Source organism: Drosophila teissieri, chromosome 2R (genome assembly GCF_016746235.2).
Source record: "Drosophila teissieri strain GT53w chromosome 2R, Prin_Dtei_1.1, whole genome shotgun sequence".
Taxonomy (NCBI): domain Eukaryota; kingdom Metazoa; phylum Arthropoda; class Insecta; order Diptera; family Drosophilidae; genus Drosophila; species Drosophila teissieri.
This window is the reverse complement of record NC_053030.1, coordinates 3,484,283-3,509,850: the sequence shown is the minus strand read 5'-3', so window position 1 is coordinate 3,509,850 and position 25,568 is coordinate 3,484,283. Positions and strand designations below refer to the sequence as shown.

The 25,568-nt window shown below is 37.5% G+C and overlaps 2 protein-coding genes across 4 annotated transcripts; both read left to right on the top strand.

Moving 5' to 3' along the window:
- Positions 1-6,036: 6,036 nt before the first annotated feature.
- Positions 6,037-7,758, top strand: LOC122613829 (protein dimmed). 2 transcript variants are annotated; one of them, XM_043788226.1, is made up of 3 exons: positions 6,037-6,169; positions 6,239-6,461; positions 6,526-7,758. In XM_043788226.1, the coding sequence occupies exons 2-3, from the start codon at positions 6,279-6,281 to the stop codon at positions 7,528-7,530; spliced, it is 1,188 nt and encodes a 395-aa protein (XP_043644161.1). In that variant the 5' UTR covers positions 6,037-6,169; positions 6,239-6,278; the 3' UTR covers positions 7,531-7,758. The 2 variants fall into 2 exon arrangements, with proteins under 2 accessions (XP_043644161.1, XP_043644160.1); XM_043788225.1 differs by lacking the exon at positions 6,037-6,169 and having other exon boundaries at positions 6,202-6,461; positions 6,526-7,757.
- Positions 7,759-12,576: 4,818 nt separating this feature from the next.
- On the top strand, positions 12,577-17,807 carry LOC122613289 (CD63 antigen). 2 transcript variants are annotated; one of them, XM_043787393.1, is made up of 4 exons: positions 12,583-12,715; positions 15,137-15,245; positions 16,789-17,367; positions 17,424-17,807. In XM_043787393.1, the coding sequence occupies exons 2-4, from the start codon at positions 15,183-15,185 to the stop codon at positions 17,487-17,489; spliced, it is 708 nt and encodes a 235-aa protein (XP_043643328.1). In that variant the 5' UTR covers positions 12,583-12,715; positions 15,137-15,182; the 3' UTR covers positions 17,490-17,807. The 2 variants fall into 2 exon arrangements, with proteins under 2 accessions (XP_043643329.1, XP_043643328.1); XM_043787394.1 differs by lacking the exon at positions 15,137-15,245 and having other exon boundaries at positions 12,577-12,715.
- The last annotated feature ends 7,761 nt before the right edge of the window (positions 17,808-25,568 follow it).

Here is a 25,568-nt window from a genome sequence, read left to right as displayed (position 1 = left end):
CTGCAGATGTGTGTCTCGGTAAGCAGCCTATTAATTAGAAATAGCTAACACAGACATACCAGTTAGATATAATTAAAAGCATCAAATTGACTTTGCTTATTTTCAAAAATCTGCGGTCATTCGGGCTACATTTACAAAATTCCCTATACACTTGTCAAATGCAGTATACGTTGTTTTAACTTAGCATCCACTCACACAGAAAAGGCAAACAAATACTCACAAAAGTATGCTTTATTTAATAGAAAGCGTAATAAATATTACACAAGACCAGGTGCTGGTTGCATAGCTGAGATCCCCCAACCCCTGCCTACCACTAAACAAAGAAAGAGAAATTTTCAGTTAGTTCTCGGGATAAAAAAATCAAAGTATTTTATTTGATAATATGTTGGTTTAAGGCTATTTATCTCCTGTTTGCAATATGAATAAATAATAATAAATGTTTAAATCCAAATGTACATAATAATAAATATTTAAATCCAAATTTACATTTTTTTTAAAGTATGCGATTATACTTTGCCTTAAATAAAAATTAAACAAACTTTTAAGGGGAATTTATAAATCAGGCATTTGACTAGACCACCGCTGTGTTAAGCCTTGCCATTTTTCTCAACATTTCTTAAGAGGCACCAAAGAGGCTGAAGTCCAAGGAGCTGTTGTCGTTAAATAATAGCGACACTTTTGTTTCATTCAACACCAACGACGGACTAAATGCACTGCAATGTACGCGGTTTCTATTACAACAAAGTCAATGTACATTTCCCGTTCCGCGTATTCCTCGGCCTGTCCCAGGCTTTAAACGCTGCTGCAGGTTCCGGGTCAAATGCTGGTAAGCCAAAGGGCATAACCATAACAACGACAATGCGGCAAAAGAGTTTCATTGGTAAATGTTTTTTATACTCCTCAACTCTTGGCAAAAAGGGTATATTGTATTCGTGCAAAAGCGTGTAGCAAGGGGTATTTGCATTCACAAAATAAAGAAAAATAAAACCATATAAACGAGAAAACTTATCTATGGTAAACCAAAATACACATTTTGTTTATTTTATGAATTTGAATCTGTATATTTTTTTCAGAATTTTTGGAATAGGTTTCGTTTTTCGTATCATATACCGTCTTACTTTCGTTAAGGCATTTGTTTAAGATTTCAAGATCGCATGGAAATGGCCTAATCGACTCGGCTATTGATCGTGATCAATAATACATATATATACTTTATATGGTCGGAAACGCTTTCTTCTGCCTGTTACATGCTTTTCAACGAATCTAGAATACCCTTTTACTATACGAGTAACGGGTATCGACTAACAAGTAGCGCTCTGATGCTTGCACGTTTTTAATTTTTTGTTGTACATTTAACGACTAAAAGGAGTCATCCCATCTTTTTTGAAAAATGCATGCATTTTTTGATGTACCTTTTTTTTAATTCCTACCAATATGCCAAAAATATTTCGGATTCTTTTTCTAGGCAGTTTGGAGATATAAGTAACATGAACCGTGTATGTAGTTAGCGAGCAAAAGCTCTTTTAATTAATTATTACTTTTGCTAAACTAAACTGGCATAAATGCACATACTCAAACGTATTAAAGTGAAGCTACCAACACGACATTAGTTAATGTCCAGCAAACATCGCTACTCCCAACTTGGAATCTCTTTTTCCCAGAAAACTAATCTTCGAGAGCGTCGACAGATCGAGACAGAGCGAGACAGATCACCAAACAAACCGATCTCGTATGGCATTAATTAATTGGAATTGAACATTCCACTATCTAGGCTTTATGGGCATTCCTCTCATAACTACTTAATAATGAGAAAAAAAAAAAGAACAAGGTTTGATCAAATGCATGCATGCAAGTAAAGTGTCACAGATGCGGTTCCTAAATCACAACTTATCTGATTTGGCGATTAGAACGGGATTATAAGAGAGGGTCGATGATCATTGATAGCTACTTGTTTTTTTCTTCGCAAAAAAACTAGCCGACAGTAAGAAAAAATTACAGCACGTACGATCACTCTATATTTATGAAGTTATCAAGTATTTAAAAAACTGCCTCGTGGTGCGTCTATTACAATAAACACACTAAACACATAAGCCTCTTGCGTATACTTTTACGTCTTGGAACGACTTAAAAAAGCGTCGCCAAGGTGAGTTCGTCATCTTGGCTACGCTGCGCAGGCTACGTCCGAAATCATACATGTCAAAGGATCTGATAATGTAGTCGCGGATGCCTTGTCTGTCAGTTTACAGCATATCGATGATAACCGGGCATCTGATTTTGAGCATTTTAAATCTGCTGCTAGAAACTACTTCGCTTAAATGAATTTAATACGAAAGCAATGTGACTCTATTATGTGATTTCATTGTGACGCCTATAAAATTATTAGAGTCCCAGTTTGAATCTGCGCTTTTGACGGAGCTGGCTCAACTTAGGGGCAGGGAACGTACTCATACGACTGCTGATCATCTGCAATATAATGGTTGAAAGATAGCACAGATCATTAAAGGCTGCTACGATGTGTCACGCCAACAATCCTTGACCAAATCTTCAGACAAGAATAAAATACGATGTCAGGAAGAAGCCGTCTCCGTTGATCGTATTAAACCTTCCGTTATGGCTTATAACGATGCCCCTATTTATGCCGAACCTGAGCTAGTGGCGTCACCACTGGGGAGGGACTAATGCGGCACCCCCAGTCGAAGAGCCACCTAGCTTTGAATAAACAATCTGGACTGCGATATATTCCATGGCTCATCTATAACAAAAAGTCAATTCTTGTATTCCCTCCCATCTAACTGGTCCAAACATCACAACATCTTTGTAAATCTTTTGTAAGTCTTTTGCCAATACACATATGGGAACATAATTGCGTTGTGTAACTATACATTTCTTTCTCTTTGTGCATTACTGTAACGGAAATGATGCAATTGTCCATGCATTTTTTTACCGGTTAGATATTTCTACGCGTTACTCGTAGAGTAAAAGGGTATACTAGATTCGTTGAAAAGTATGTAACAGGCAGAAGAAAGCGTTTCCGACCATAGAGCGTTTCCGACCATATAAAGTATATATATTCCATCTGTCCGTCCGTCTGTATGAACGTCGAGATCTCAGGAACTATAAAAGTTAGAAAGTTCAGATTCAGCATCCAGACTTCAGTGACATAGACGCAACGCAAGTTTATCTATTCATGTTGTCACGCCCCCTTTAACGCCCACAAGTCGCCCAAAGCTGCTGTTGTAAATTTGTATCAATTTGCAAACAAATTTTTGGCACCCCCATCCTAATGCCCACAAACCGCCCAAAACTCCCACGCCCACACTTTGTAAAAATCTTTTTCTATTTTTTCACATTTTTGTTAGTCTAGTAAATTTTCTTTCGATTTTCGAAAAATCTTTTTCTCACGCCCACTCTAAACCGCCCACTCTAAGCTGCCCACAAACCACCAAAAACTGTCAGGGCTGAAATTTCTCCTTCGCACTTCCACTAGCTGAGTAACTCGACTATAGCGTGCTCTCTTGTATTTAATAGAATGTCGTATAAAATATAATCGAAATATACGTCTTTTCGGCTGGCGTAGCGAGCTTCAGCCTGGAACTTTATTAACAAGAGAGAACGCTATAGTCAAGTTCCCCGACTATCTGATACCCGTTACTCAGATATTCGAAGTGTGAAGGAAAGTCTTCAGCACATACAGTTTTTGGCGGTTTTGTGGGCGTTAGATTGGGCGTGGCAAAAAGTTTTTTGGCAAAACGATAGAAATTTACAAGACTAATACAAAAATGAAATAATATCAAAACATTTTTTAAAAGTGTGGGCGTGGCAGCTTTGGGCGGTTTGTGGGCGTTAGAGAGGGCGTGGCAAAAAGTTTTTTGGCAAATCGTTAGAAATTTACAAGACTAATACAAAAATGAAAAAATATCGAAACATTTTTCAAAAGTGTGGACGTGGCAGTTTTGGGCGGTTTGTGGGCGTTAGAGTGGGCGTGGCAACATGAATCGACAAACTTGCGCTGCGTCTATGTCTCTGGAGTCTGTATGCTTAGTCTCAACTTTTTACCTTTTGTAGTTCCTGAGATCTCGACGTTCATACGGACGGACAGACGGACGGACAGACGGACATGGCCAAATCGACTCGGCTACTGATCCTGATCAAGAATATATATACTTTATATGGTCGGAAACGCTTCCTTCTGCCTGTTACATACTTTTAAACGAATCTAGTATACCCTTTTACTCTACGAGTAACGGGTATAAAAACTGTGTCTTATAAACTGTACGAAACGTTATTTCTTTTACACATTCGTATACCCGTTACTCCTAGTGTAAAAGGTATCGTTAATAAGTATAGTTGAAGAATATGTTACAGGTAAAAGAAAGCATTTGCGACTCTATAAATTATATAGACTTGTTCAGGATCACTCGGCGAGTCGGTTTGGCCATGTCGTCTGTCTGTTCGTATGAACGCTGTGATCTCAGGAACAATAAAAACTCTTTAGCTTTTAAGACTAAGCATGCAGATTCATGTAACTTTTTCAGATGGCTGCCACGCCACTCTAACGCCCACGACTGCCCAAAATGGCCACGCCCACACCTTAGAAAATATTTTGTTTCCGTTATTATTTGTCGTGCCAATTTCTATAGATATGCCACAAAATTGTTTAAATTTCTTGTTTGCATTCCCTTTAGCCAAGTAACGGGTATCCGATAGTCAAAAAACTCCATACCTCTCTTTATATCTGGTACAAAGTAAAAGGGTTTTCTAGATTGGTGCAAAAGAATGGAACAGGTTAACGGATGGTTTCCAGGGCGTAATTAAACGAATAAAAAGTAATAATCGAATAGCGTTTGCCTCTCAAGGATACAAGCCAAGCTTTAGTTTAATTAAACAAGCCAGAACACTTGACATTTCAAAAATGATATTATGAGACAGCTAGGTACAAACTTTTTTAGTGAAGTAAATAGACACGCGCAAAGTCAAATGCTGATAACAAAGGTGCTCCTAGATAAAAAGCAATCAACTATAATCATAATAAATATTTTTATTTAACTATAATAATTATTTTATTATTTATTATTCATTTTATTATTTATTTATTTTATTGTTTATTTATTATTTGTTATTTTAATCGAAAATTGACAAACTAATTAAGCAGAATAGCGTATTCAACGACTAAGTATAAATACAATAAATCAAAGCAAAAAATCTATAGTTTAATATTCATAGAATAACAACAATTTTTTGTTCTAACTTTCTGTATGTATATTTCCTGGGTCGCACCAATTCGCTCCCAGAAAAAAACAAGGCGGATCACAGATAGCCACTGAGAGTGCAAGTGAGAAATTTAACAATTCTTTTAAACATATAATAAAGTAAAACATAAAAATTGTGTTCTTCGTTTTTTTCGGGCGTTAGAGTGGGCATGGACGGAATATTTATTACAGATGGCCGTAGCTAAGCAAATAGAAGTGCTAGGGGTGCTTTGTTGACAGGAATAGAATTTGACAAAAAAAAATTGTAAAATTAAAAAATCAAAAGACTTTTTAAAGTGTGGTCGTGTTTTAGTCGGATTGTGGGCGTAATAGTATATACCGTTCTCCCATTGTTTGAAACTAAGCAGATTAATTCGCAGTGTTGATGAAGAGTTACGATTTCCTTTTCTTACTATACGGTCACAATCCATTCCAATGGATCAAAACAAATTTGGTTAAAAAGAGCATTGTCGAAGTGTGAACTCGTATAGTAAAAAGGTATATTAGATTCGTACCATAGACGAGCCGAACTGGCCATGTCCGTCTTTCCGTTCGTCCTTATGAACGCCTCGATCTCAGGAACTATAAAAGCTAGAATGTTGAGATTAAGCATGCAGCTTCCAGAGGCATACCCGCAGCTTGTTTGTTTTCAAATGTGGTCACGCCCAAAACTTGTTTTGGTATTTTTTCAGTTTTATATTAATCTAGTAAATTTTTACCGTTTGCCAAATATATTTGTTATAACGCATATACCAGGCCACCCAAAATGATATGAGCTGCCATCGGAATGATATTTACAAATACCACCTAGGATTTTTAGAAGGTTTTACATTTTGTGGAAATACATACGTTCCACTTTCTTCAAAATCCTGCGACTTATTCGTACAGATATCATGGTTTTAACTGTTAGGCTTGTCGAAGTAAATAATTTTTCTTGAAGTTATGTGCTGTACAATTAATTATTTTAAATGTTTTTTTGTTTTTTATAGTCGAAAACTTTTGTTGCTCCACAGCAAAGCTTCAACAACCATGGATGCCACACAGCTAACGGAACTAATGGGCAGCCATGATTTTATGCAATTGCAACATCAATTGCATCACAATAACAACAATAACAACAATTACAATACAGACGGACACAATGGACTGTCTTCAGAATCGGCGGAGGGAAGTTCCCGACCCGTTCGTCGTGCCACCAGACGAACTTCACAGGTAGGTCGTAAAAAGGCCAAACCAATGGGTCAATTATAATACCTTACATTTTCGCTGCTTCCAGCTAAGCAATAATACTTATGACTTGGAGATGACAGACTCCAGTTCGCAAAGCGATGACACGAGCGGCGGAGGCGGCAGCAGCAACGGAGGTGGCAGCGCCACTAACACTGGGCATCCGTCCGGTGGTTCTCTGGGCGGTCAAGGGCCATCAAGCCGCGTCCGGGTCCAGCAAGCTGGATCAGGAGCCTGTGCATCAACCATTGCCGCAAACAGTGCCAGCTCCAACTCCTCCAATGCGAACGGCAACTCCAATAGGCGTCGCAAAGGAGCCCTGAACGCTAAGGAGCGGAATATGCGTCGTCTGGAGTCAAATGAACGCGAGCGAATGCGAATGCACAGCCTTAACGATGCGTTTCAATCGCTTCGAGAGGTCATACCGCACGTGGAGATGGAGCGACGGCTGTCCAAGATTGAAACTCTCACGCTGGCCAAAAACTATATCATAAATCTGACGCACATAATACTCTCAAAGCGCAACGAGGAGGCGGCGGCTTTGGAGCTGAACTCGGGCGCCGTTGGCGGGGTATTGCTGTCAAATCTTGCAACCGAAAGTGGAGGGCCGGTAGTAAGTGGCATTGCTGCAAATTCCAGTGCCGCGACTCTCTGCTTCGAGGATGCCCTGGCTAACGGTGGCGCCTTCGACTGTGCCCTTTTGGCAGCCACCGATGGCAGCTTGCTGAACGCTGCCACAGTCACCGCCAGCCCCGCGATGCAGAGCATCCAATCACAAGCCATACACTTGCAGACACCGATGGAGCACCAGCAACAGCAAGCTAGCCATCTTCCGCACCACCAGCAGGCGATTCATGGCCATGGCCACCTGGGGACCAGCATGAGCATTCAAACCCAGCAGCAGCCTACGCTGATACTAAATGGCGATACATCGGTGGGCCTGGGAGTTGGAATCGGCGTTGGTGTCGCAGTGGGTGTTGGAGTGGGCAACAATGGGCCGAGCTTTGCTGATATCAATGATAATTTCGACGAGCCCTTCCGAGAGTTTATATAAGCCATTCATAAGGCGTTGGTGCCGGGATTGTAACAAACGGCATTGAAAAAACACTGCACATAAATATAAATAAAGTAAAAAGCGCAAAAACGATATTTAAGAACATCAGCGCGGTGGATTTTCCGGCTTGAGTGTTCGAACACTTGTGAGTTATTATGTTTTCATACAATTGTGTCATTTAAGAAACATTTTTGCAATAATCGTAACCAGCTAATATTGAATATTGGATTTACAATAAAAGAAGAAACGAATTTAAAATGTTGTATAAGAATAACAGAATAACATTTGTTTTCATAGCCCTTTAGAAAGTATTATAATTTTGGTAAATTGATTGTAAAGTTGTAAGGGAGCATGCTCGATACCATAAAGTCATTATTAATTTGCCTTCCTGGACGAATATAGGACGACATGATTCTCTGTCTCAGAATTAGCAAGTTAGTAAATACATATGTATATAACTTTTCAAAGTAATTTATTTAAATTTCTGAGTGCTTTGAGTATAAAACAAGAGAGAACATCATAATTGAATGCCGCTACTATTAGATACCCATGTCATAACTAAATGAAGTTCGAGAGAAATGGATATATGCAAGCTGTAAATGTGCAGCTTCTTGATCTTTACCAAGCAGGACGGCCTTAGAATGCACATGCGGGGATATGCTAGGAAATAGTATTAACATAATGGTTTGATTATACCAATTTTTCGTATTGCTAAGCTAAATAAAATATTTTAACACATTGACAATGGATACATTAACCATGTGGACGCCAGATGGACACCTAAAACGCAAAGTCTGAACGTTTTAAAAAAATATTTTGATGAGTAAAGCAATACTCATTTATGTCCGAATAAATATTCGAATCGGTCCTTTAGAAAGTTTTAAAAGTGAAGTAAACATTTAATGAAAAGCCGATAGAAAGTAGTTTCACCTCGTGTGCAATCTCCAAAGCCATCTCTTTGCTGTTTGATAAATTACTTGATTTTTGCTTGCTGTATCACATTAAAAAGGTTTGATTAAATGGGAAAGGATATGTTTCATGATCTTCAGAAAGTTTTACTCGTAGAGTAAACGGGTATATTAGATTCGTTGAAAAGTATACCATATAAAGTATATATATCCTTGATCAGGATCAATAGCCGAGTTGAACTGGCCATGTCCGTCTGTCCGTCCGTCCGTATGAACGCCTCGATCTCAGAAACTATAAAAGCTAAAATGTTGAGATTAAGCAGGCAGCTTTCAGAGACATACATAGACGCAGCGAAAGTTTGTTTCCAAATGTGCACGCCCACAATTTTGCCAAAACTTCTACGCCTACACCTTTGAAAAATGTTTTAATATTTTTCCAGTTTTTTATTAATCTAGAAAATTGTTACTGATTTGCCAAAAAACTTTTTGACACGCTCACTCTAACCAGCCTCCCAACACTGTTACGCCCACACTTTTGAAACATTTTTCGAAGTTTCTTGTTCGCACTTTCACTTGCTGAGTACGGGGTATCTAAAAGTCGGGGAACTCAACTATAGCGTTCTCTCTTCTTAATAATAATATATATTAAAGAATATACGGTTACTGAAAATATAACTTATTGAAGTACCAGTTAAAATAACCTTTTTAAATATCCAAAAATACGTATATTTTATATAAGACCTTAAACTATTACTAAGTTATAGAAAATATAAGTAACGGAACATAGTCGTGAAGCCTGAAATAAGGTTAATTTAACAGGTACTCATTTACGTTAAAACAAAAGAGAACTACTAAGAAGGCGTATTATGCTTAGTTCATGCTCAAAGTTATGGTTTAAGTTTTGTACATATGTATGTATATGTATTCTCCAGATCGATCTTAGATAATTGTATGTATGTATTTTGGAAAAGTTAAAGTTAGACTTAGCACTGACAACTTCATGTATTCATGTAAATTACTAAAATTAAGAGCGCTTTATACCATTAATTGTATTCTTTAAATTTAAATAATTTTTAATTTATTCAATAGGCCTTATCTCTGCACATATGTACATACATACATATATCATAGGATTTATATAGTGTGCATATGTATGATTGTGTGTAATAGCAGCAAAAACATGGAATCAATTACCGCTAACTAGCGGTCCTGCCGTCTGAGGGACGACGGTCTACAAAAGTGACGCCTCAATAAGTTAATTTACCACCCATGATCTTTTTAATGCACTTGAAACCTATCATGGATATAAGAGCAGAAAACGTGGTAGGTGGGGTGTGTGGGCGGACAGGGAAACAATTAACGCTCCGAAACTAAAATTGGCACACTTCCGTTATGGGCCGCCAGACTAAAGACACCGTATGTGTGAAAGGGACGCCGATAGCAACGCGCAACGGACGGTAAACAGTAATAAAATAACGGGGCTCAGTGGGTGGCGAAGTCGGTTGAAACGACGAGAGGGGGCTTGTAAGTGTAATGGAGTGAGGGACGCTGGGGTCTTAGCCATAATTAAGTGAAAAATAGAAGTTGGGGTGGCTTTCTCCTCTTCGGTGTCGAGTTAAGCTTGTTGATTATGTTTGATTAGTCAGGATTTCGTATTTTGGGTAGGTCGCAGGAAGTTAAGTTCTTCCACAAACTCGAACACATCGATTTACTCGAAGCAGTGCAAGATTCTGTACTGTAGTTACAAGACTTTCTATGACCGTTCTTCCGTGCAAAGGACATAAAAAACCCTAAAATCTCGGAACTGAACGTGTTAATTCTAGTAAAGCTTTTCACTTTCTCTGAAATCCTGTTGGAATTATGTCATTTTTATTTTGTATTCAATTTCCGATCGATGTACCTGTATATAACTAAAGTTACCAGTAGAAGATAGTTAAGGCGTAGATTACATAGTTTCTTCAAGTTTAATTTTAATTTTGCCAAGGCTGTTGGAATTTTGTTTTCAGTTATCTTTTTTGAACGCACCTATTTACTCTTTTTGAATTTCGCATATAAATTATCATATATACATATAAACATGTAAATAAATATATGTCTAATGCTTAAGTGGAAAGCCTAGTAAGAAAATCTGGAAGTCTGCCATTAGGCAAAGATATCGAAAATAGTTCTGAGCGAGGTCTATGGAGCAATATTCTAAAACAGAGTGCTATTTTAATCGAACAGAAGCAAATGGGTAAAATTTAATTTTTTACGATTACGCTAAATTTACGCCAAATGAAACCGAAATATATTCGTAAATAAAAAATTGCAATATAGATGTTTAGCAAGCTCCCTAGGTGTGTAATGTAAATAATTTTCAACAGAAAGTGACTCCTATAATAAATTTAATGTTATATAGAAATACCCCAAAGGAGCCAATATTAATTCAAAGAGTATAACGATTTTCTCAGTGCTGTACATTTTTTTAGAAAAAGCCTATTTTAAAGAGCATTTGCTTAGTACAAGAAAAGAAAAGTATATTAATAATGAAATAAGAAATAATGAAAATCACAACTTTATTATTACAAAGTAACTGTAGCTGTAAAGCTGTATACATTCTCACGTTCAAAGCAAGAATATTTAATAAAGTAAAGAATACATTCGAGTGTTAATTCCCTGTTTTCTTATGGGGTGTTCAAATCTCGAATCAAACTGGCTTTGTGTCTATTTACGTCTGTAGAAAATGCATGCTTAATCTCAGCTTTCAAGCTTATATAGTTCCTGAGATCTCCGCGTTCATACGAACATGGCTAGATCAATTCGACAGGAATTCCTAGTGGTTCGATTAACCGAGTGCAGGACTCCGTGTACCACGTGATACAGACGTGACGCTTTGCATATACATACATGCTGGTAAGAAAACCTGAAAAGACTCTCCAGGTAGTAGGTTTTATCTTTAAATTTGTATTGCCTATGAAATATTTAAGAAATATTTACTTATATAGTCAAATTCTCTCTCAAATACCCGTACTCTGCTAATGGTAATAAATATCAAGCGTTTGAATACACTTGTACAAGGTTCATTGCTTGAAAATGTTTAGTGTTTTCAATTGGCCACGTAAAAAAGTAAAAGAGGCTGTTATTTTCTTTATTTTACAAAATTCGTTTAAAAAGCATAGATAGCATTTGGAAATGCCTTTTCAAGGTTCAGAAGCTATGGGTTTCTCTAAGTTTATAAATGGTTTTCAAAATTGCTGGAACTTGTGTTTCTCATATTAAGTTGTTTAAAAGAAAAACAAAAGAGAACGCTATAGTCGTGGTCCCCGACTATCTGATACCCGTTACTCGGCTGGTGTAAGTGCGAAGGAAAATTCTAAACACTGAAACGTGGGCGTGGCAGCTTTGGGCGGTTCGTGGGCGTTATAGTGGGCGTGGCCAAAAGTTTTTCTGCAGATCGATAGAAATTTATAATACTAATACAAAAAGGATAAAATATCAAAACATTTTTCAAAAGTGTGGGCGTGGCAGTTTTGGCCGTTAGAGTGGGCGTGGCAACATGAATCGACAAACTTGCGCTGCCCTTTTTTTTGTGACTGGAGTCTGCATGCTGAATCTTAACTTTTTGGCTTTTATAGTTTCTAAGATCTCGACGTTCATACGGACAGACCGACGGACGGACATGGCAAGATCGACTCGGCTATTGATCCTGATCAAGAATATATACTCTATATGGTCGGAAACGCTTCCTTATGCCTGATACATACTTTTAAACGAATCTAGTATACAGTTTTACTTTACCAGTAATCGGTATTGGAATCGAATCCACTTGGGTAAAAATCAGGATGGCAGCTCCCAACTTTTGCATATTTCATAATGGCAGCTCCCGAACTATTTAGAAATCCGGGTGGCAACTCAAGAATGCAATTGCCACAACAGTGCGTTATTTTCAATTTGCAATGGACGAAATAAGAATGATATACGGAGTATGATAAATAAAAAGGCAAGATTTTTTGGTGGAAGGGACCTTCAGAAGTGAACTATCATTGACTGTCTGGAAAAAAATTTCCACGCACAAGGAGAAGATGGCAAATAGTGGAAACAGTCAGCGAGCATTCCCACATAGTCGTGATTGGCGTGAAACTTCGATGACACTGCGCTATCGATACCCCCATCGGAACTATCACATCACAGCTCTACTGCGATGTCCCACTTGAAAACATCCATCGAAAGTGTTGTTGTTCTGATTAGAGCGCGGGTCGAGTAAATCAAACGAAACTGTTGTGTCCTTTATTTGAAAGGTATAAACATTTGGGTGAAACCAACTGCTATAGGTGATGCGTTACCCTGCGCCATACAAATTGGAATTAGCAATTTCCCTAATTGTATGTGTATGCGTGTTATAGGTGGTGGAGAGAGGAAATGTGGTTTAGAGCGAGGGATACGGTGCAGTTGCCAATGTGCAGTTATTCCAACTTCTCCCTGTTCTACCTGAGATCTAAATTGCGGGACGTGAATCTGTTAAATGGGTTGTGTACTTCCGGCAAGAATGAGGTTTGAGCGTGGTGTCGTACTTGCCTCGCGAAGTGCTGTAAGTCGTAGTGGTGGGTGCTTCTGGCGCTGGGATACGCATCTTCGGCACAAACAGTCAGTCAAAGGTTTCCGGAGTTTGGGAATTTCCTATATTTATCCGCCGCCCATGCCCCTGGAAGTGGACAATGGCACGCAACCAGAAGCATCATTATGCACACATGCAACTATACGTGGGGAACTCCACTGAATAGAGGCGCTAGGCGGACATCACATGTATGTACATGTATGTATGCACATATGTACGTACATACATATATGACAATAGGTGAGAGCGAGAACAGCCGGTCCCACAAGGTGGGCAAAGTGGACTAGGAAGTGGCGCGTTTTCTTTTCGTTAGGGAGACGGATTGGGCAGCGGATGGGGTTATCGTCTTCAATAAATATCTAACTTTAATTAAAATAATAGTTTGAATTCGAGGTCATAGTTGTTGTGAACTATAGGCAAGGTTTTTTATAGATCTACATTTTATGCAAATTGTAGGTCATTTTTGATGATATTCTGAGTTATTTTAATTTTATAAAATACAATGAAGAAATACGAGTATTCAAAATTCGTGCAAAATCCGTAGTTAGTTTAGAATTTTTTTTAATGTTTTACATACATATATTTTCGATATGGAAATCTAAAAACGGTTTTATATACATATTAAAGTAATACTGCCAGGATCATAAAACTGCTTTCCAATCTCATCTTTGCTGACCGTTGCTTAACGCCTGGGTGCAAAGCAGTTAGAGCATTACAAAACCAGGAAAAGGAACACTACCAAGCAAAAATGGATTTATCTTCAGTCCAAGCGTACAATGTAGTAGCAATATTAAACGGAATAAGAGAAGTGGCTTGCTTCTCCCAGCCGAAGAATTTGATGTTGCAGTAGAAGTAGTCGGTAATCGTAGAGTAAGAATTCACTTAAGAGGATGTTACGGTAAAAGAGCGCTTATGCGGCCATAAGAAGTATATTGTATGTAAATACAGTCAAAACATACATATACGCAAACTGGATTTAACTGTTTCGCACCACTGTTTCGAATTAGGTCTTTTAACGCAGTACTAACAAATATATGGCTGATGTGTATATTTTACCCTACATTGTCATTCGTGCAGCTGACAAATTTTCTAAGCTATCGATTTTGCCTCCCACTTCTTTGCTCATTCCCGGGGAATCGCTGGGGGACCACTAATTTAAAAACCGACCTATCTAATGACAAAGTTCAAACTCATTCAAACAACACAATGATTACAGCAATTGCGATATATGTATGTATTCCTGTGCTTCATATTTTGCCGTTTTGACAAAATAAATAATCTTAAGCACAAAAAAAACAAGAGAGAACGCTATAGTCGAGTTCCCCGACTATCTGATACCCGTTACTCAGATGGTGAAAGTGCGCAGGAGAGTCTTCAACACTGACAGTTTTTGGCGGTTTGTGGGCGTGGCAAAAAGTTTTTTGACAAATCGATAGAAATTTACTAGACTAATATAAAAATGAAAAAATATCAAAACATTTTTCAAAAGTGTGGGCGTGGCAGCTTTGGGCGGTTTGTGGGCGTTAGAGTGGGCGTGGCAAGAAGTTTTTTGGCAAATCGATAGAAATTTACAAGACAAATACAAAAATTAAAAAATATCAAAACCTTTTTCAAAAGTGGCAGTTTTAGGCGGTTTGTGGGCGTTAGAGTGGGCGTGGCAACATGAATCGACAAACTTGCGCTGCGTCTATGTCTCTGGAGTTTGTATGCTTATTCTCAACTTTCTAGCTTTTATAGTTCCTGAGATCTCGACGTTCATACGGACGGACAGACAGACGGGAAGAGTCCTATTTCGATATTGTACATGTTTTTTTAATGTATAATTACTGAAAGTGTATATAAGAGTCGGCTTACTGGAGTTAGCTCCTTTCTGGCGCCACTGATGTTTTTTTGTTGATTTTTCACCGTTCAGTAATAAGAATAATAACTAAAGTAATAAACATATTTCAATTTTATTTCAATTCAGTTGACATAGTCACCCAAGGATTCGTTTGAATTTCGAATTTGGAACCTAGTGTGTGAGGGCAAACATTTTATTGATTTGTTGTTGCCATTGTCCTGCGCAATCGATTTAAAATTTTGTTTAACCCCTTTTTGCCCACAGTCTAAATAAAGCAGCCAGCGAGTAACAAAGCAATAGTTTGAGTATAATGGCATCCGGCGGCTTAGCATGTGTAAAATACTTGACATTCTTTTGCAATCTTCTTTTTGCGGTAAGTCAGCGTCGCCGTCGAATTTTAAATATAGTTAATACAAATTTTAGTTTATGCACAACTTTAATTTATATTAATTTTATTAAATCGTGTTTCTTATACTTATGACACGTTCTACTTTTTGTACACACCTTGTTTTACATATATCTCAAGTTGTATAAAGAATAAAGATAAAGTAATTATAAAGTTTAAACCTTCTTTACATTCACAAACTAAAAGAAAAATGCCTATCACATTTTCAATTAAAAATGTATTTTAATATTGTAATCTATTTATTCACTAATATTTATTTATAATATATAATAAATTTTATAAATAAATGAATATAAATAAATTTTCTCAGATGATTTTCCAAGAAAGTGTTGTTTGCTTAATTGGCTCGATAACTTCTGTCCTCAAATTCTGACATTTTTATACCCGTTACTCGTAGACGCAGCCCAAGTTGGTTTTCTAATGTTGCCACGCCCACAAACAACCTAAAACTGCCACCACCAAAATGTTCTACCGATTTTTAAGAAAATGTTAAAATTTCTGGTTCGCACTTCCAGTAACGGGTATCTGATAGTCGAGGAACTCGACTATAGCATTCCCTCTTGTTGTATGTAAATATTTGTATCTAATAATGTACTATTTTAGTGTTGCCTTCGATTACAAAAACTTGTTTTAAATAATGTTTTAATTTGGGTTTTACACGTCCTTCAAGTCCTACAAGTCTGAAAAATATAAACAATGCGTGAACTGGAAAGTGCTTTTATTCTTTTTAATAAGAGGCCATCTTAAAAAAGATTTCGAATTTTCCAAAAATAATTTAAGTAAACACGTTTAAAATAAATTATAGTTTAATATGTATTATTTATTGAAATTATTTTAACATTTAACAAGAGAGAACGCTAAAGTCGAGTTCCCCGACTATCTCATACCCGTTACTAAGCTATTTGAAGTGCGAAGGAGAGTCATTAACACTGACAGTTTTTGGCAGTTTGTAAGCGTTAGAGTGGGCGTGGCAAAAAGTTGTTTGGCAAATCGATAGAAATTTACAAAACTAATAAAAAAATGAAAAAATATCAAAACATTTTTCAAAAGTGTGGGCGTGGCAGTTTTGGGCGGTTTGTGGGCGTGGCAACATGAATCGACAAACTTGGGCTGCTTCTATGTCTCTGGAGTTTTCATGCTGAATCTCAACTTTCTAGCTTTTATAGTTCCTGGGATCTCGACGTTCATACGGACGGACAGACGGACGGACAGACGGACGGACAGACGGACGGACAGACGGACGAACAGACGGACGGACAAACGGACGGACAAACGGACGGACAGACGGACATGACCAGATCGACTCGGCTATTGACCCTGATCAAGAATATACGAGTATATACTTTATATGGTCGGAAACTCTTCCTTCTCCCTGTTACATACTTTTCAACTCTCTACGAGCAACGGGTATAAAAATGTGTTTATATTTATTATTTATTTCCTTTATTTAACCATTAACTATTAACCATTTCCATTAAAAATATGTTAATATGTTTCTTATCTAACAAAGCTCACTGGACTTCTTATCTTTCTGGTGGGAGGCATGGTCCAACTAAACTATGCACACTATTCGAACTTCGTTAGCGATCACATCTGGACCGCTCCTATTATACTAATGATTGTCGGCGCCGCTGTAGCAGTTATTTGCTTCCTGGGATGTTGTGGAGCCTTAAAAGAGAGCAGCTGTATGATACTAAGCTTTGCCCTTCTTGCCGTCGTTATATTTTTCTTCGAGATCGGACTGGGCCTTGCTGGCTATGTGAAGCATACCGGTCTTCATCAGATTATGGAGGGTCAGTTTAACTCGACCATGCAGCACTACAAGGAACGGGCCGACTATCGCGATGCTTGGACTTTGCTGCAAACCGAGCTAGATTGTTGCGGCACCAATGGACCCAACGACTGGGAAAACGTCTTTCCTAATAGTACCCTGCCTGCGGCGTGCTGCTCTGTGATTAATTTAAGCGAGGCCAAGGAATGTACAAATGTTCACGCAACCCAGCATGGTTGCTTGCAGAAGCTTTTAGATATATTGGATTCGAAGACTTTGATATTGGCCTCCGTTGTTTTGGGAGTGGCGGGTATTCAGGTGCGTCGATGAACTTAATAAGTACTTAATTATATTAACAGCAAATGTTTCCATAGATGCTCACTATTCTGTTCGCTTGCTGTCTCTATCGTTCGTTTCGCAGGAGCTACGATCATGTTTAGAATGCGAAGCGAGGATCCCGTATGCCGCCTTTAAAAGGGAACAACATTTTATGTAGTCTGTATGTAGTTGTCATAACATGCGTCACAAGAACTATTACAGAAATTGAATAACCAAGTATTCTGTTTCACTTGCCCATTGACGGCTGATTAGCTTATTTATAGCTGCGGCATTTATTGCGTTTTGTATTAGTTCTTTAAATAGTCCATATGTAAAAATATTGGCGAATTCGATCGTACCACAGTTTTTTTCTTTGTAAGCTAAAAACCTTAGAATCCTCTGAAGGTTAAATAAAAACCAATTGGGTCTAACCAACAAAACTTTTTTGTACTTTTTAATTGATAATTGATACATGTTTGCATGGAATACAAATTAAAGTCACTTTGGTTCCATTTTCATATTAGAAAATCGCGTACGTACTTTGAAATTTCATATTCTGATAAAGTGCCCTTGTAGCGTTTATATGTATACCTTCCTTTAATACACATTAATGTATTTTATGCTATAATGTTTGCGATAAGAAGAGCGACAAAGTACATCTCTACACAGCAAAAAATGAGAAGCAACTTACTCCCAAGTGTAACTGAAAAAATCGAACTTTTCTATTCACCTTCGCTTTTTAGGTATTTAAAATTTTCTTTAAAGGGTTCTCGAAACTGTATGACATATTTATGCTAAATTCGAAATGTAGTTAAAACTGTGGCTTGATAATGCAGAAAATTAAATTTTATTTACAAAGCCAAAATATTATGGAATATAACGATTGATCTGTCTGACTTTCGGAAATTTTGTTATATTTAAACACGGTTATGGAATTGGGTGTGAAAACATCACCAAAAGAAAGATTGCGACAACCCAAGATGATAGTTTGGTACTGCCAGTAGAACTAATTACGTAAGAGAAAAATGACTGCTAAAAGTCTGAGAACTATATCAAGATGAAAAAAATAATTTTGCGTCAACGTCTATTTATTTGACTAATAACATAAAATATTTAAATATATGGTATTTAGGGTTTTATGCATTGCATTTTCCTCAGAAAAGTGTAATTTTTTTCTTTATATTACATTGTATCACAGTGCACTCAAATAAAGGCAAACAACAAAAAGAAAAAACATAAAACAAATGCCTAAATATATCGAATTTACAATTTTGATATTGAATTACATTGTATATTAACTTTGAGGCTTTACAATAAAACAAACACTAAAACTATTTACATTTGTGTTGATTGCATCACAAAATAGTACATAAACGTCTACACCCAAATATTAATATGGTAACATTTTATTATGTATTTTTTGTTGTGAATACGGTTATTAACGAAAGTTCGCAGCACTTGAATAAATATATAAATTCAATTTAAATCAGAAAATGAGTTATGAATATATATTCGCGTTAAGACTGGGTGTTCGGTATACTAAATATGTTGAAAAGTATGTAATAGGTGTAAGGAAGCGTTTCCGACTCTTAAAGATATATATATGTACATATATTGATCATTGATCATTGAATTTTACAAGACTAATACAAAAATATCAAAACCGTAAGTAGAAGTGCGATCGTGGCAGTTTTCGGTATAAATAATAATATTATTACAATAAATGTAATAATAACTAAACTTGCGCTGCGTCTATAGTATAATAGTACTATATAGTAATAATATTATTACAATAAATGTAATAATAACTAAACTTGCGCTGCGTCTATAGTATGTCTCTGGAATCTTTATGCTTAAACTAAACTTGTTAGCTTTTATAGTACATGAGATAGAGGCTTTTATATGGACAGACTTGACTCGTATATCGATCTTGATCAAGAATATACATATATACTTCATATGATCGGAATCGCATCCTTCTACCTGTTACATACTTTTGAACGAATCTAGTATTCACTTTTACTCTACGAATAATGGGTATAAAAATGTCAATATAATCTGATTAAACCGAATTATGAATTGCATACGATGGCATCGACTATCATATAGTGACGATATACGTCATCCAAACCGGCCAATTCAATTATTTCACAGAATAATAAAAAATAAACTGATTTCCTTACTGCATGCCATTTACGCAGTAAGCGTTCTTATAAACAACTCATAAGCAACGGCGCTTAGCCATTTTTGTAAACAAATTTTAAAGCGTGGCCCAATCAGTTCCGCCTGCTTTCTCTGAAGCTCTCCCCAACTTTAGCAGCCAAAAGCAACGCTCTCCCGAAATACACTAACATATTCTTAAAGCACTAAAGCTTCTCCTCAATTTTGCATACATTTGATTTTTAGTCTCAAGCTGAACATTGAAAAACAAAGAATATAAATCCAACCCGGTTTTTTTTTTTTTTTTTTTACGCGCGAGTCCCACGGCCACACCTCCCGCCCAACCGACCGAGATGCGCTGCCGTGTATCGTACAGCTCGAATCGCGGGAAGATAGACGCGATATAGAAGACAGTAAAGGACGAGGAAATATATGTATACTAGTAGTAAGATCTAAGAATTTGTTAAATACGTTAGTATTGATCGCTTTAAGAAAGGCAGAGAGTCAGAATTAGAGATAATAGGATACAATCTATTATAGTCAGAACATAATACTCTGTAGGGATCATGCTACTTATAGTTAGATCTAAAATTTTTAGAGGTACGTAATTTCTCGTAAATCTGCTTGGAACAGTGAAGTTTAGCCGTCTAACCAAGTCGGGACTATCCACTTCCAAGCAATGTTCTACGGTTAGCTAAGGAGGGTAAGTTAATTAACACTAATCTACTTGAATAAGGAGGTAATTTAAGGTTTGCAACCCAATTAAGGCGCCGTAAGGCAAAATGTAAGAAGTTCTTTTGAACCTATTCAATGCGGTCCGAGTAAACTTCATATTGTGGACTCCAAACAGGGGATCCATACTCGAGGATCGGACGGACTAGAGAAATAAATAGGGTTTGGGTCATGTAAGGATCATCAAAATCCTTTGACCACCGTTTTATAAAACCAAGCACACCCCTGGCCTTATTGACAATAGACGAAATATGGTCTGAAAATGTAAGTTTAGAAGATCAAGATCAAGATCACCAACATGTGTTATTCTGTCCAAAGAGCACCCACTTAAAGTGTAAGTCGCGTGCATTGAGTTGGCACGACAAAAGGTCATAACTTTACACTTAGAGCCATTTAAGTTTAATACGTTATCACGGCACCAGATTTGAAAGCAATCTAGATCGGATTGTAAGTCCAAATGGCGAGAAATGTCCTTATATTGCAAGCATAATTTTACATCATCAGCGTACCTTAGTACACGCGATTGATTTATTATTAAGGGAAGGTCGTTAATAAATAAGGTAAAAGGAGCGGACTCGGAGAATACAAGAAAGAGAATATTTGAAGAGGTCCCGTTGCGTCCTTCCATTCAGATAACTTAGAATCCAATTTAGGAGATCGACAGGGAAACCTAATAAATCAAGTTTTTTTAATAAAAGTGAATGAATGAATGAATTTACGAAGGAGGTTAGCTCCAGAAGGTTAGTTGTTGTTGATCTGCGTTTCATGAACCCATGCTGACATGGTGATATAATTGAACTACAAAGGGGCTGCAAATGAGGAGTGATAACGTTTTCAAAAAGCTTAGGGATAGCAGACAATTTGAAGATTCCTTTGTAATTGGTTGCATCTGATTTGCTACCTTTCTTATGGAGAGGGATCACAAAGGACTCCTTCCATATATGGGGGAACTGTGTAGATTCCAGAGATAAGTTAATCAGTTTTAGTAGAGGTTTGCACAAGGCTTCCGCACAGAATCTAAGCACACAGCCAGGAATTCCGTCGGGACCTGGCGAATAGGCAGGCTTAACTCGCTGAAGATCATAAAGCAGTGAGCTTTCATTTAAAGTGGGACAGAATATTAAATTCGACTTTGATACCCCGTAAGAGTAAGGCCGCTCGGAATGAGGTAACTTAGAATATGTGGTTTGAAAAAACTTGGCAAATAGATCGGCTATTGCCTGATCCGATGTTACCGTAGTATTTTCAAAAAATAGGGAGGAAGGGTAACTGGTTGTTTTACGCTTAATGTTAACGAAATTATAAAACTGTTTGGGATCCTGTGCGAACTGGAACTTACAACGGCTTAAATAATTCTTATAACACTGAGCATTAGGCACGGTAAAATTTAACCGAGCACTTACATATTTAGAAAATATAGATTGAGAACCGGTATTTTTAATTTTTATATAAAGTCTGGACTTAACATTTCTTAGATGTGCCAACTCTTTATTAAACCAAGGAGGTTTGTTAGAGGTAGACGGATAGTACCTCGGAACACAAGAGTTGAAAAATGATTTAATTGCAGTATAAAAATATTTATGGCATCGGCCATTATGTTGCAAGAATATAGATCGGACCAATTAAAGCCAGATATAAAAAGATTTAGCCTCCGAAAGCTTGCCTTGCGAAAACAATGAATTCGTTTGGTTGACTTATCTGGCCTCTCTTATATTACGGTAGCTGTGTCGATTGTCACCTCGAAAGTTGGATGGTATGGATCTTCTGGTTGACTAAGAGGTGCTACTCTAGTCAGAAACACACTTTCAGGACTTGTGACAAAACATAGATCCAATAAGCGACCAAGAGAATTTCGAATTTAATTAACTTGCGACAACGATATGTCGAGCAAGCCGTCAATAAAGTCATGCTGTGCTATAGGCAGGAGAATATTCGACTGTTCTTCTGTGGACCACTTAGTGCCTGGTATATTAAAGTCACCTAGAACAACTAGTTGGTCCCTATCGGACAATCTATTTGAAACGGATTATATATTAATATATTCAGGAAATTCAGAAGACGGCGGAATGTACGAGCACGTAATATAATCATAGCTATCAGAAAATGAGAGCTTTACGCATAAGAATTCTAAGTTACGGAACTCGTCAAAAAGTACCTCCTCTGACGTGAGGGTAGACCTAACAGCAATTAGGACTTCACCTCCCCGCCTGGAGGGACGATCATGCCTGTATACTGTCAACATACCTGAGAAAACTTCGAAGTTAAGTATCTCCGGTTTTTACCGTCTCTGTAAACACAATACTATGGGATGCAAAGGAAAGGCTATTAGAATATAAATTAGTTAGCTTACTACACAAGCCCCTTAGATTTTGATAACAGGTAGTGAGACTAGATTTTAGTTTTTTGAAGATAAAGAAGTAGAAGTAGTAGAGGAGGATGTGGCAGTGATCTGGCCACGTGTGGGAAGTTTAATTCCCACGGGCCTTTTTTTTATATTTTTAATCTTAGCTTCAAACTCTTTCACAATCCTACTTTCCGGCCAAAAATCACCAGAACATATAGTTGAGAATAGCTCATTAGGGACAGTTATCTTGAAAGATGAGATGTCCCTAGCGTAAGAAAAGTTAAATTTTTCCACTTTTATGTTGTCGGCTTTTGTTTTGTCTTGTATATAAGACAATACATCAGATGATGTTTGATCAGGGGATAGCCGAGTAACAAAAGTTTGTTTCTTTAGTAAAACCACCGAGAGGGGTTTTGGCACTTCAGGTTGTATTTCTGAAGTGCCAACTTGTGCCGGTAGTCCGGACTCAATATTCCTTTGTGGTGGTAAACAATTCGGGACAGGTGGAATCACCGGTTGAGAAACCAGTGCGGACAAAACGGAATCTGTAGCAATCCCAGGCTGGACTCCCTCCACAACGGATTGATTGCATTGCTCCGAATCTTTTTTGCTGCCGATCTAAGCAACATTTGAGGGTTTGCTGCGATCGTCAGCTGATCAGCTGTGGAGTCCTGTTGGTGGAGTCCTGTTGATCACTTGCCGAAGGTTGCGGGGCATTCTCCTTAGGCAGCCTACCACCAGCGGCTTTCTTGCGCTTTGGATATTCTTCTAATAGCTTGAGGCTATTAAATTGTGAATCAAGCGCAGAAAGAAGATCATCAGTTCGACGAAAACTATCTCTAGCCACGCCAAAACTGCTGATCAGTCCTTTCAAGCCACCTTTAGTTTGGCGCATAAAGAGTTGCATTTCATTGGCAACTCCTAGGCAAGTATCACAACAGTATTTTAGATTAGGGCCTTTAGCTAGGTCATCACTTGTTCGGCCGTTAAAACCAGCGCACTTAGTGTGCACCATTCTATCATAGCCAACAGGTCATTTTTGACTGCTCAGGCTTTATTACCTGACGGCATTTGTTATGGAAGCAGACAACATTGGTTTCCATGTTTAATTGGATTCTGTCCACTGTACCAAAACACAAGATCAGAAAATGTACCGCAAGAACGCAGTCTGCACTTTAGAATTTTGTGTGGGAGAGCGAGAGCGAGCGGAACTTTAACTAGTACGGATTACAAATTTTGAATTATTAAATAATTTGTTAAAATCCACCGCTGGATTTGGCAAAACAAAAATAAATTCGGAGCGCAGAAAAAAAACACGACCGTTCGCTTTGAAGCTAGAAGCTCTTTGTCAACGAATCAATTTCAGCGTTGGTCTTAGACTATTAAGCCGGTTCATTAAATAGGCTCAATAATAAATAAACGTAACTAAATACCCGTTACTGACCTAAATAGAGAGGCATCGTTGCCGAGAATGTCCACGAGCGCCAACTACATTTATTACTTTCAACTATGTGGTCCTGGTACGCCTTGAAAGCCAAATTTATTAAATATATTACACGTTACGTGTAGCGTTTTTAAACAAACATGCACAGAAATTACAATAAAGGATCGGTAACGTAATTTTCCAGCTCTTTTTTACTTTTCAACTATTTCAATCTCATCTTTTATTCTATGACTAAATAGTTTAAGTAATCTGTACGAAAATTACCAAGCGGAAATTCGTTTACTGCTGATATCCACTGCTGCCTAAATCAACATAGTGATCTGTCTACAATATATCTACATGTGATAACGCAGTTCCGGCTCTCTGACACGTTTTCACGCCATCAGCCTGATAACCCTCGATCTAAAGCAATTAAACATCTGTGTCAACTGCTGCTTTGATTATAAACATATAAACATAAACATAATAAAACATGTTTTTAATTTCTATTTGTACTAGACCTAAGTAAATACCCTTTGAATCACAAAACATATATATCAACTCGAAGTCTTACCCAATAAAATCAGTACGAAAAGTAATCTTGACATATTCACTTCTCCGCAGTCCAATTTGTTCTGTACTTATTGTACTATTGCGGCGACTTTTGCTATTGGTTCAGTACTTGCGTGCCGCAAAAAAAAAATTCCCTAGTTTTGAACCACAAGTTCAAGTTAAGATAATCCAAACAGATTACAACAAATTTGATCACAAAATTTTGATCATAATTTATCAGTCAACTAGGCGAACATGCGTAAAACAGCAGTTTCATTTGGCGAACACTATTGTATTGCTGCTATAGATTGCTTGACGATAGATAGCTAAAGGGGCAGTGATCGAACGGTCACAAGGCAAGCAATCTCAAAAAAATCAAAATAATAATAGAAAAACAGGTGGAACGCTATAGTCGAGTTTTCCGACTATCTGATACCCGTTACTCAGCTGGTGGAAGTGCGAAGGAATGACTTCAACACTGACAGTTTTTTGCGGCTTGTGCGCGTTAGAGTGGGTGTGGCAAAAATTTTTTTTACAAAACAAAACATTTTTATATCCGTTACTCGTAGAGTAAAAGGATATACTAGATTCCATGAAAAGTATGTAACAGGCAGAAGGAAGCGTTTCCGACCATTTAAAGTATATATATTCTTGATCAGGATCAATAGTCGAGTCGATCTGGCCATGTCCGTCTGTCCGTCCGTCTGTCTGTCCGTATGAACGTCGAGATCTCAGGAAACTATAAAAGCTATGCACACTCCAGAGACATAGACACAGCGCCAGTTTGTCGATTCATGTTTCCACGCCCACTCTAACGCCTACAAACCGCACAAAACTGCCACGACCAAACTTTTGAAAAATGTTTTAATATTTTTGTCATTATACCCGTTACTCGTAGAGTAAAAGGGTATACTAGATTCGTTGAAAAGTATGTAACAGGCAGAAGGAAGCGTTTCCGACCATATAAAGTATATATATTCTTGATCAGGA